The sequence below is a fragment of the Pelmatolapia mariae genome, linkage group LG16_19 (genome assembly GCF_036321145.2).
Source record: "Pelmatolapia mariae isolate MD_Pm_ZW linkage group LG16_19, Pm_UMD_F_2, whole genome shotgun sequence".
NCBI classification, from domain to species: domain Eukaryota; kingdom Metazoa; phylum Chordata; class Actinopteri; order Cichliformes; family Cichlidae; genus Pelmatolapia; species Pelmatolapia mariae.
Window position 1 is genome coordinate 26,658,670 of NC_086241.1, and position 12,027 is coordinate 26,670,696.

Here is a 12,027-nt window from a genome sequence, read left to right on the forward strand (position 1 = left end):
GACACTTCATATTCACTAGACACGAGCTGTACCTAGGAGTTAAACCCTTAGATCAGGTGAAGGAGTACAGCATGTGAAAAAGAATAACTTCTAACAATAATTTATATTCTTTGTTCCCGTAAATTAGTTTTCTTTGTGAGCATGCTGTGATCTGCTGACCCGTGCTCTGTTGACTCTGAATTTTACTTTTACTCTTTATAGATTTAGACAGCACAATTTATCAACATGTAAGAAGATGTAAAATCTGCCATGACAGTAGATTTAATATTTATTTAGCCCAGTGGTTTTCTAGCTTTTTCAGGGATGCCCCACTTCAGAAGCTGGTATATACATTGGATATATAAATTCCTCTCCTGTCCTCTCATTGACTTTCTGACTTCTTTCTCTGACTCTCAGATGTTTTTACCCCTCAGCCAATAGCTCATGCGGTATTATTGTCACTCTGCCAGGGGGGCAGGCAGCCTGGACACCCAAGTTTGTAAATGGAAGAACTTGAGAATGAGGTGACATAGGATTTTGAAATTCATACCATAGGTCCAGCTACTAAAAATCCCTGTGAGTTTGAATCTCAATGACCTCGACCTCAAGGTCAGAAGTCAGCTTTTTTGAAAATAACATAGGATTTTCAAATTTACACCATAGGCGCATCTACTAGGAAGTTGAGGGGTAGCACTGGTGGCCATCACTATTTTTTCCCTCCCTGGGAGACGGGACTTTAAGCACAGTTGCTCTCTTTATGCTCACTATATGTTGAAGTTCCCCAATCCCAACTTTATTTTCACCAAAACAGTGAAGAAGGCGCAGCAGCGCCTCTTCTTTCTCAGGAGACTGAAAAGATTCGGCATGAGCCCCCGCATCCTCAGGACCTTCTATCGCTGTGCCATTGAGAGCATCCTCACTGGATGCATCACCACCTGGTACGGCAACAGCACCGCTCACAACCGCAAAGCTCTCCAGAGAGTAGTGCGGTGTGCTGAACGGATAATTGGAGGTGAGCTTCCCTCCCTCCAAGACATCTACAGGAAGCGGTGCCTGAGGAAAGCGGGGAGGATCATCAAGGACTCCAGTCACCCCAGCCATAAACTGTTCAGACTACTTCCATCAGGAAGGAGGTTCTGCAGCATCCGGTCCCGTACCAGCAGACTGAGAGACAGCTTTTTCCATCAGGCCATCAGACTGCTGAACACGTCATAGACACCTCACCCTCACTACTGGAACTTCAACATTATGCACTCCATACTGTATATAAATACCACTGTTTTGCACATACCAACCTCTGTATATTTTATATATCTTATTTTATTGTTTACTTTATTTCATTTGTAAAACATGTATATATATACTATATACACACTCAAACACACACACGTAGAAAAACATATTTAGTATACACATTCAGTAATGTATATACCTTTACATATTGTACATATATTTATTACTTTTTAGATTAGCCATTTTTATATTTTGCTTGTTTTACATTATTGTATTTTGCACAACTCTGTTGCTTGTGAAGCTCGCACACAAGAATTTCACTCACATGTACTGCACCAGTGTACCTGCACATGTGATGTGACAATAAAAGTGATTTGATTTGATTTGATTTGACCTGCACCTTGAATGAATAACAGGCATTGTATTGTGTTGACAGTGTCAGCAAGACAGTGGGATAATGTTTGTTTGTAATTTACTGACTACATTTTCCATGCCTTCAACTGGAAACAACACCAGGCTGCAGCACACTGAAATTTAACTCGCCTATTTGATTACGCATTTAGTGGAAAAGCTGGAATGTCATTCCGGATCGTTCTGTCCTGCTTTAACCTCTGGATATATATAATAAAATTAGGAAAATTTAGAGACATGGACTCATGTGCTTTGCATACTCTTTCACTTTTCTCATACCTGTGCTGATTTGTTTATTTAATGATGCAAATGTTTCAACAGATGTGTCATTGTTATTAAAGCTCACACAGTAGTGACTTTGGTCTATAGCGTCTCATATTTTCAGACTGTACATGCTTCATTAAAAGCAGATTTTATTGTAGTGGGCATGTCAACTCTAAATAAAGCCCTTTCACCAAAATACCAATAAATAGTCTAGACAGCACTAAACATTTCATAAATACAGAGTGCAGAATAGCAGACCAGTGTGTCCTCACTTTATTTTGAGTATGTGCCAGCTACTGCAATTCCCGCAGAAGTGTGTTTGAAAGCTGGTACACTTTACAGGTACTGGGTTGGATCACCTTAGGTCTTCAAAACTGTCTTAATTCTTTGTGGCATCGATTCAACAAGGTGCTGAAAAATTCCGCAGAGGTTTTGTCAATATTAACATCACAGCATCACACAGCTGCTGCAGATTTGTCAGCTGTGCATCCATGATGCAAATCTGCAGTTCCACCACATCCAAAGGAGCTGCGATGGACTGAGATCTGGTGACCGTGGAGGCCATTTGAGTACAGTGAGCATACTGCAATATTCAAGAAACCAGTTTGAGATGATCTGAGTTTTGTGAAAAGGCACATTATCCATCAAGATGGACATGGTCAGCAGCAACACTCAGGTAGGGGGCCCAAAGTGTGTCAGCCTGAACGATTTATTTAAGGCAGGATGGAGACATGTTTTCATGTTGTTTAAACCAAATTCAAATCTAATACACCAGAAATTGAGGCTCATCGGACAATATTTTTCCATTCTTCTTTTGTCCTGCTTTGGTGAGCCTGTGCAAAATGTAGCCTCCCCTTCCTGTTCTTAGCTCACAGGAGCTCCACCCGATGTAGTCTTCTGCTGTTTTAGTCCAGCTGCTTGAAGGTACTGTGTGTTCAGAGATGCTCTTATGCATAATTTGATTATAAAGACTGGTAATTGAGGTACTACTACCTTTTTATCAGCTTGAAGCAGACTGAGCGTTACTCTTTAACGTCTGGCATTAGAGAGACATTTTTTCACAGAAAACTGCAGCTCACTACATATTTTCTCTGTTTTAGACCATTCTCTATGAACCCTGAATGGTTGTGTGGGAAAATCCCAGTAGATCAGTTTCTGAAATACACAGACCAGCCTATCTGGCACCTTTCTTCCTAATTCTGATGCTCTCTTTGTATTTCAGCAGGTCATTTCTACCATGTCTATATGTCTCAGTACTTGTTACTACCACGTGAACGGCTAATTAGACATTTGTGTTAATGAGCAGTTGAACAGGTGGTCAGTGAGTGTCTTCACAACAATGATGCTAATATAGACTGTTCAATCATCAAAAAATATATATATTTTATTATTAAATCAGTCCAGCTCTTGCTTACAAGAACCAGCCAGCTTATTGCATGTGTCTGATAGAGCTAGAAAAAGTAGGGTATATATATCATCATTTATACATTTTGATAGGTTATTATTTATGATATCACCTGCATCTTTTTGGCAAAGTTCCTCTATGACTGACCATCTAGTTTAATTTTAAGCTTCTTACCTCACTGGGCTTCATACTTGTCCTAGGTGCTGGTGGTTTATCATTTACCCTTGGCAGTGTTTGTGTTGTAGCTGTCTGTCTTGCAGCTGTTGTGTTCTGGTTTCACTGGTCATCAGTCGTTTTTTTCCCAATGACTATGCATCACATAGCCACCTCCTTGGGTGTCTTTGGCACTGGGATGGCAGAATCATAATTATCTTCGATGCACCATAAAATCTGAACTTTAAATAGTGCACATGCTTCCAAAAGAAACTGCAACTATTAAAACAGTTGTTTGTTGTTAGATTTAGAAAATCAATAAGAAACTATATTTAATAATCCATCTGGGATTTGTGATGCCACTGACTATATTTTGTTTCTCATTCTTCTCAGGAGCAATTTTCATATTCCACTCTATGGGGACAAGCAAGAAATATCCAAAATAAAAAATCAGAACTTGGAACTGAAATGTAAGGCCTAGAATATTTTTATCTGTCCTCATCAGATACTGTATATACCATGGGTAGATATCTCTTGGGGTAACTGGAAAAGTGAGCTCACTCTTTTAAACATAAGTTGTTGTTTTGTTTTAGTTGCAGTGATGTTGCCAATGAGGACCAAGCAGCAAGCATCCAGTTCATAAGAGAATGGAGGGTCACCACCACTTTCAAGAGAGGAACACTGAGCGAGAGAGGAGATATTCAGCTGCTGCTGTCCATCTCGTCCTCGGGTAGCACCCTGCTCCTGGTGCAGTGAGTGAGAGTAATAATATAAAATACCAGAGCGATAGAGGCACATCATCTGAACAGAAAATGCAGGGTACTTCTTGGTCTTCTATACATTTACAGTGAATTGCTGTGTTAATTATAGCTACCACAGGGCTTCAGCTGTATGGTTGAGGTCCAGAAATAGTTCTTGATTTATTTATAATAGCAAAATGCTTTTTTTTTTTTTGCATGTGTCTCACATGACACCTGAGTGTTCTGCTGTACTGGCCTGGAAATTCACTGTTAAAAAAAGTACCAGCTGCTTCACCTTTGAGGTGCTAAACTATATTACTCTGTTTTATAGAATGAAAAAGGATAACAGCTAGAGCTGCCCCTGTGATGGCAGAAATATTGATTTCTTCTCTTGGTGTTTTTAACTTAATAGAAAGCATTGGGCAGCTGGTGAATTGGCCATTGCAGCTTACAGTTTAAGCATTAATTCAAACTTCCAAACAAAGTTTAAAATGTATTTTCAGCAATAGGATTGCAATATTTTGCACTTTTATGGTTGTTCATGTTTTGAAAATGTCTTCATTTGATGTGCACAAAAAACATGTGACAGTGAGGAATACAATGAATTTAACAATCCTAAAACTGTTTTTGTGGCAGTAAAACAGGAAAGATGTATTTTAAAGGATTGCAATGCAAAAAAATCATTTAAAAAATATATTATTTAGATGTTCTCAGTCCTAATTCCAATACATTAATCAAGACTTTCTTAGACATTTTAGTTTCTAAGAGGCTTATTTCTGATTCAAGGGGTATTGGTGGTGTAGTAGCAACACCTTCGAGTAGCTATTCATTTTTAATTTGTATTTTTTGGAGGCATATGCTTATTTCTCAGTTTGTATCCTCAGCTTGATGTTGACCTGATTCTTAGTAGTCATGTATGTAGTCAGCTCAGGATCAGCTGATGGATGACCTCAACACTGAGAACCATGCTCGGCTTTAACCTAGCCTTCTCCTCGCCGGCTCACGCCTTGGTCATACGTAGTTCCATATCTTTTACAGAAAATTGCTGCTTGTCAACATTACATCTGTCACAAAGCCATTTGCACTGGGTAGCACTGTCACAGTCTGGCTTTACTTTTGTGTTCCTGAGACCCCACTGCCAGTGCCCACTGCCTTCCTCATAACTGTACCGCTGATGCATTACCCTCAACAGGTGCTCTTTTCTGAAAGGATCACATAGGTATATTTAGATTTTGAAACTCGAGAGCAGTTCTCTGTGATTGGCTGTGTCAGCCACATGATAACCTGGGTAGAAACCGCAGCTGTGTGCTGTCGCCCAGCGTTTCTCTGGAGGGAAGCTGGGGAGGCTTTGGTGGCTTGGGAGACCAATAAACTTTAACATAACCGGTAAGCAAAGGAAAGGATACAAAAAACAACAAATATCCATGTTGTCTGCACCCTGCATGGCTTTCCATCTGCTTGGAGATCCATTATTTCCATCCTCGGCTGCCATCTGGATCCAAGAATACCCTGCTGAGGAATAAGGAGTGTGAACAATCTTTTACACATTGAAGGAGTAACCAAACAATCCAGAACTACAAGACTCTCCAAGTCACTTCAGACAAGGCCATCCTTTGGATGTATCTGAAATTTCAGCAGCAGTCTGAATCTTTTTGTTTTCTTTCCAAAGTCTCTGAAGCTTTCCGGCTTTTTCATCCTTCTACCTCTATGATTCTGGCAATTTCTTTAGTTCTTTTGCAGAGAAAATATAGATATATTAATACAAAGAGAGAGCATCCATGTACTAAAAAAGGTAGTTAGTATGCAATCCTATATTTAACCTGCAGCCTCAGAAGGTATTGCATCTCCATTTGCTAAACAGAGTCAGCCAATCAGGCTGTGGCATTAGCTTACATGTCAAATAGCTGGAGCGCTGTTGGACAGCTGTCGCCAACCTTCAGCCAGGAGGCACAGTTCTTTGAACTGTGTTGTGGCACATAAGGGAGGAAGGGTGGCAGTCACATATTCAAAATCAGATGCCTATTAAAATTAGTCAGTGTCTCGCCTATTACAGTAAACTCTGCAGATCGTCCTGTTTAATTATTCATTGAATAAGTTGTAAGGTGTTTTACACATTGTGTTATTGTTTTGTTTAGGAATTGGGCAAATCACAGAGTTGGACTGTCAGTTTGAGGCCCTGTTGGATGGAAAGTGAGGCTTCCTTACTGTCAGAGATTACTGCGAGACACCTTTGCTGGTATGGCAAGGACATTGTTTAAACGCCAGTATGCTGCTGTTATAGTTTATATATATGTTTACATAAATATAACATATACAAAAAGAGGAGGGTTGAAATATCCCTGGTGTAGCCGTCCTTTGATATCTTCTCTAAGTCCCTTTGTATCCCATTTAAAATTTTTGATTTTATTTTGAAAGAACACGTAGAACATTTATGTTTTACTACACTGTGTTTTTTAAAATTTATGTGTATATATATTACTCCCTCAGAGTAACGCATACCTGAAAATGTGATCTGTGTTTTGTGTAGAATCTCTCAAACCGTCTCAAAATGACGGAAATTGTAGAGGAATATGAAGAATATGAAGAATATGAGGAGGAGGAGGAGGAGGAGGTTGTGGAAAGGGTAAGTGGATCCCTTCTTAATCGCATATGTAAATAAATTCTAAAGTACTGTTGTTGTATTTTTTATATTTTGGCTTTTGATCTGGATAATAGAACTTCAGCTGTGATATCATTTAATAAATTTAAGTGTGGGATCTCCAAGTCCAGTGGAAGGCCCTATGAATAGTTTGGTTAGTGACGATACCCCTTACAGTCAGCAGTTCATGGAGGGAGACATACATGACTGCTGGTATATCCTGTTTCAGATGGACTCCTTCTGATGGGTTTTAAGTCCTGGATTGCCCTTAACAGTCAATTATGGAAAAAAAGTTCTATAAATTATATAATGTTGCATTTTATTTGTGTCCTTTTGGCATTGCAAATACCTTTAATTGAGCCTTTGACATATGCCAGACAGCAACACATGTAAAGCAGATGTAATCATACAAGTCTGACATGTAAAGTGACTTTTTTCCAAAGATCCCAGCATTTGAATTCACTAAACTGCTTGAGGAGGAATATATATTGCAATGATCTATTGGCACCTAAATCCCCATAGCGTCCCCCCTGTGTATGATAGACACGCAAAGATTGGATTACATGCAGTTTGGGGGTGTGCCAGTTTCTGGAAGTTACTATTTTCCCATGTGAAATATTTCTCCAGATTGAGTGCTCACATCCCCCATGAGTTCATCCCAGTTTTGCTGCTTTTAGAGTCCTTTTTGCATATGAATTATTGTCTTGTTCAGTGTCTCTGTGACAGTGTCTGATGGAAGAGTGAAAGCAGAAGGCTAACATTTAATCCCATATTTCCTGGTGAACTAGGATTAAAGTTAGCCTCGTATTTGTTCAAACTTAATATTGCTGATATCTTATAGGGGAGTCTGAATGACTGCTCTTGGTTGTCAGAATATCCAAACCAAGCAAACATTTTTTAAAAAAATCATTTAACTCCCATATAACATATCAACTGTTTCAAACAGATTTACTACCTTTTGTGAAAAGATGTAAATCGTTTGGGAGGTAGGAAAGATAATTACGCACAAAATCAATACACTCTGATTTCACTAGAACTTTCATCTGTACTGCGGAGAAAAGATGCATTGTTTTCAATAAAATGTAGGACGGCTTCGTATTTAATTTACAGAATGGGGAGAAACATAGTGCTGTCCAGGTCAGACATAAAACGTGCTTAGTTTAATACATAATACATAAACATTGAAAAACTCATTAGTTAAGTTATTTCTTTTCAAATTTCTTACTTGTTTCTATATCATAATAATAATAAACACTAAAAAGTTTTAAAAAATGACTTCAATTCTCAGGTCATTAAGGAGCAAAGTGTACAGTTCTCTATCTGGCATTCAGGCAAATTTAGAAATGGACTTCTGGAGCACGTTGGCAGAGAGTGGACGAAGGAGGAAAGGGAGGGGAGAAAATTAGACGGGCCACTGTGCTGTAAATCAGCCCCTGATAGGCTGGAACAGGTTAATATCACAGTGCTAGAAATTCGCTTATGGGAGGTGGATGCGTGGAAGAATGTGGCCTGCAGACAAGGAGTGTTTTTGCATTGAACTGTAGGGATGCTTAGTTACAGTGGTTCATCTACACCTATGGTTCTCTCCTGTCTGAGAGATTCATATACTGAAGCCGCTTACAAATGTTGATAAAAACGATTGAGATGTTCTTTCTCAGCTCTGGCTTTTCTTTCATTTAACCTAGATTTTAAGGTCTCTTGTCTCTTAATGTTCAACCTTATGTTATATAAACGCTCTTCATCCTAAGAAGAAGGAAGGCATGAAGTTAGAAATTAGAAGTGCTATTCCTGGATGGGGATGTATGTGAGAGACTGTCAGTGACTAAGTCGTCACTAGAAACTACATATAAAAATTTACATTTGCATATTTACAAAAAGTTAAAAGAAAACCCTCTAAATTCTAAATTAACTGAGGTGAGTGGGATTTTTCTTTTATTTAGTTTATTTATATGTAAGCGTCAGAAACTAAATACAGCACCCCCGCATTATATTAAGTTGAAGGTAGAACGCTCTTTGGTGAGATATTTCAAAATCCGAGCTAACAGAATAAAAACGTCCTGTATAGATAGATTTTGTTAGAACTAAATTGTGGGGCTTTTTCTTGTTTTTTTCTTGTTTTGTTGTTTGGCTGAATCAGTCCTTTAAACCCATAAGACCTATGTGTGAACAGCCGTGGAGATTACAAAGCTGTCCAAACAGCTTGTGTACTGTTGTGTCCTGTAGCAACTGATAACAAAAGCATTGGTGTATGTAATAACAAATAAGAATAGAACAGTTGTCATGTGAGTATGCAGTGTTTTTAGACTTGGTCAGACGATCAAAGATTCAGGCTGTTCGGGCTCACATAGAATATTAATGCTTCTTTATCCTCTGTTTAAAATAAGCTTAATTAGACAGCAGCCATACTATTTTCACCTTTGGAAATTTTGCCCCTCCTTTAGGTGACTCTATTTGAGTGGTCCGGTGATAAGTAGGTTACAAGTTACACCAAAAATCCCCGATGACAACCCTCTCTGTTTCTACTTATTAGCCTGCCTGGGGGCATTTGCTAGAACAGCTGCTAACACGATACAGTGTAGAGTGATTTCTTACTCGCAGTGCTGAAAGTGGCAGTGGCAGTAATTGATGAATGCCAGAGCTGTGGAAAAATCACCCTCAATCCAAACAAATATTTTGCTGTTTCTCCCATAATCTGTCCTGGAAATTTTGAAAACCCAGAGTGTGTCCTATATTTGTAATATGTTGAGCAGATTTCAACGACGACTGTCACTGAGCACAAGACTCAGTTCTTACAGGTAAAACACCTCCTCCCAGGCACAACGGTTCAAGCAGGGCAGGAGACCCTTGTCTCCCATGGCTTATGGTGCATCCCCCTTCTTTCCTGCATGTGTATATAGAGTATAGATAATGTGCTGTCTTGTTTGGCTTTGGCAGGTTTTTAGAGCTAAATAATAAGTTAAATATGTTAAGATTCAGCATTTTTACTAAGACAATACATGGCTTTTGTAATTTGGTTTCCTGCAGCTTTGCTGGCCAACAAATATAATATGGTAGTGTAACCTTTGTGGATATGTGCTGCTCAATGTTGTGTTGCATGCAAGTCATTTAAAATGTAGGTGTAAGTGCTTGCCTTGGGTTTGTCTTTCATTCATCTACATTTCAGCAGGTGTAACCTTAGTATACAAAATCTCCATTGTCCTTCCAAATAGAATAAATCATTGATGATTAAATAATTTCACTAACTCGAGGTGAGTAATTAGAGCAGTGGGAATCCTGCTTCATATTGAAAATGTCAGATCATTGTCCAGTCAACACATTTGAATTAAAGTGTAATAAAATCTCTAAAAGTCTGCTTTTTGAAAGTATCACCAGTCCTTTTGCTTTCCCTGTCGTTTTCCTTCCTGGCAATTACACTTCCCGTAATCAATAAAACGAGATCCATGTGTTAGTTGGGTTGTTAATTGTATTCTTCTGTCCTCTCCCAGTCTGGCTTGCCCACCAGGAAAGTAAGGAAGAAGGTCAAGGTGGATACTTCCAAGTTCATGACTCCATACCTGGCCCATAGCCAGAAGATGCTGGAGCAGTTCAGCCACGTAAGAAACAAGTTTGAGTTTCAGAGTTTTTATTTGCATCTATATATACGCATTTATTTGACTTTTTACTTGCTTTTAATTGTTGGTTGTTTTCCTGCTTTGTATGACATTAATTACTTACTTAAATTTTATGACCGTTGTCCCTGACAGAATAAGTATCGCCAGGCTTATGAAATGTCCAAAGGGACACCTCCTGCCATCGTTACTGATACGCCTGAAATGATTCGTATCAGGAAGGCCCAGGAGCAGCTTAGCGAGGTACTCTTTAAGATATAATGAATACAAAAGACACTTATTGGTTATTGAAAGGCACGTTTAAGACTAGCAGATTCAGAACAAATTTTCTATGATCTATATTTGACTATAAAACATAAAAATAAGCCTCTGGTCTCAAATATGATTTGATCTTGCTTTACTGAGGAATAATTTGAAATAACACGCATTATCTTCAGGTTAAATACCGTATGGAGGGAAACAAAGCTCGGACAACCAGCTTGTACGACGGTGAAGCAAGAGAGATTGCCCACGTCAAGCATGTATCTGAGCTGATCAGCAAGGTAAGTTACCCAAATCTCTCAACATACAAAGAAAATGAATAAATATGACGTTAATGCTGATTGTATAACACAAATGCTGTTGTTATCTCTTATAGGTTCTGTACAGACAGAAGTGGGATGAGACCAAGGACAGGTACCTGCTGCCTCCTGATGCTCCTGAGCTGGTTCAGGCTGTGAAGAATGCTGCTAACTACAGCAAAGTAAGTCCAGTGTAGCATTCAAAGGCTGACTTTTAAGTCCAAAATTTTAAAAAAAATTCCAAAAAATAAATTACATAATTGCATAATTTAACAATTCCATAATATCTGTTAAAATGTTTTATATTCATGTAGTAAGTGATAACGTTACACCTTGTTCAGAAACTTTATACCGAGGTCTGGGATGAAGAAAAGACCATGTACTACCCCTACAGTGACAGTCCTGAGCTCCGTAGGGTGGCCAAGGCTCAGGAGGTCCTTAGTGATGTAAGTAAAAATTTATTATCTATATCTGTCGTGTTATTCAGATTTTCAATGTGTGTTTGTGGTTATTATATCTGCAAAAAACAAAAACAAAAAAACCACTGTATTGAGCCAGCCTCTGCTTTAATGTGTCCTCTGTTTTGATATGTCTTATAATATAATATATATTATAAGTTGTTAATTATTCAAATCTATAAATTTTAACTATCTCTGCATCATTAAATTGCTTTGTGAAAGAACAAAAACATTTTATACAGACAAATAAAATTACGCAAATTATAACATAGAATTACACCACCTAGAGCTTTCTATTTTAGACAGTTACTAGTGTTATTTCTTGTAGTGTTACAAGACAATTGACAATTACCACACTGTTGATTACAAAAAATGTATGATGTGTGTAAAGATGTTGAAATGTTCCTCTCAGAGTCCACTTGTTTGTCCTGACTCGGATGTGTCATACATCACAGTTTAACTGACATTTAGGACAATTTACAATTAGAGCCCAACTGATATGAGATATACAGAAGAGGACTAGGGTCACTGGGGGAAAAAAAGTTGGCACATCATTTTTTTTTCTTTTCCAGTATTCT

At 38.4% G+C, this 12,027-nt stretch overlaps 1 protein-coding gene across 1 annotated transcript in view; it reads left to right on the forward strand.

The window, feature by feature from the left end:
- neb (nebulin) overlaps positions 1–12,027 on the forward strand; it is a 69,676-nt gene that overhangs the window by 717 nt on the left and 56,932 nt on the right. The window contains exons 2-9 of the mRNA XM_063497579.1: positions 4,039–4,192; positions 6,713–6,799; positions 9,571–9,618; positions 10,309–10,416; positions 10,567–10,674; positions 10,869–10,973; positions 11,069–11,173; positions 11,333–11,437. Of these exons, the coding sequence (XP_063353649.1) occupies positions 4,039–4,192; positions 6,713–6,799; positions 9,571–9,618; positions 10,309–10,416; positions 10,567–10,674; positions 10,869–10,973; positions 11,069–11,173; positions 11,333–11,437 (820 nt within the window). The remainder of the gene's footprint in view (positions 1–4,038; positions 4,193–6,712; positions 6,800–9,570; positions 9,619–10,308; positions 10,417–10,566; positions 10,675–10,868; positions 10,974–11,068; positions 11,174–11,332; positions 11,438–12,027) is intronic.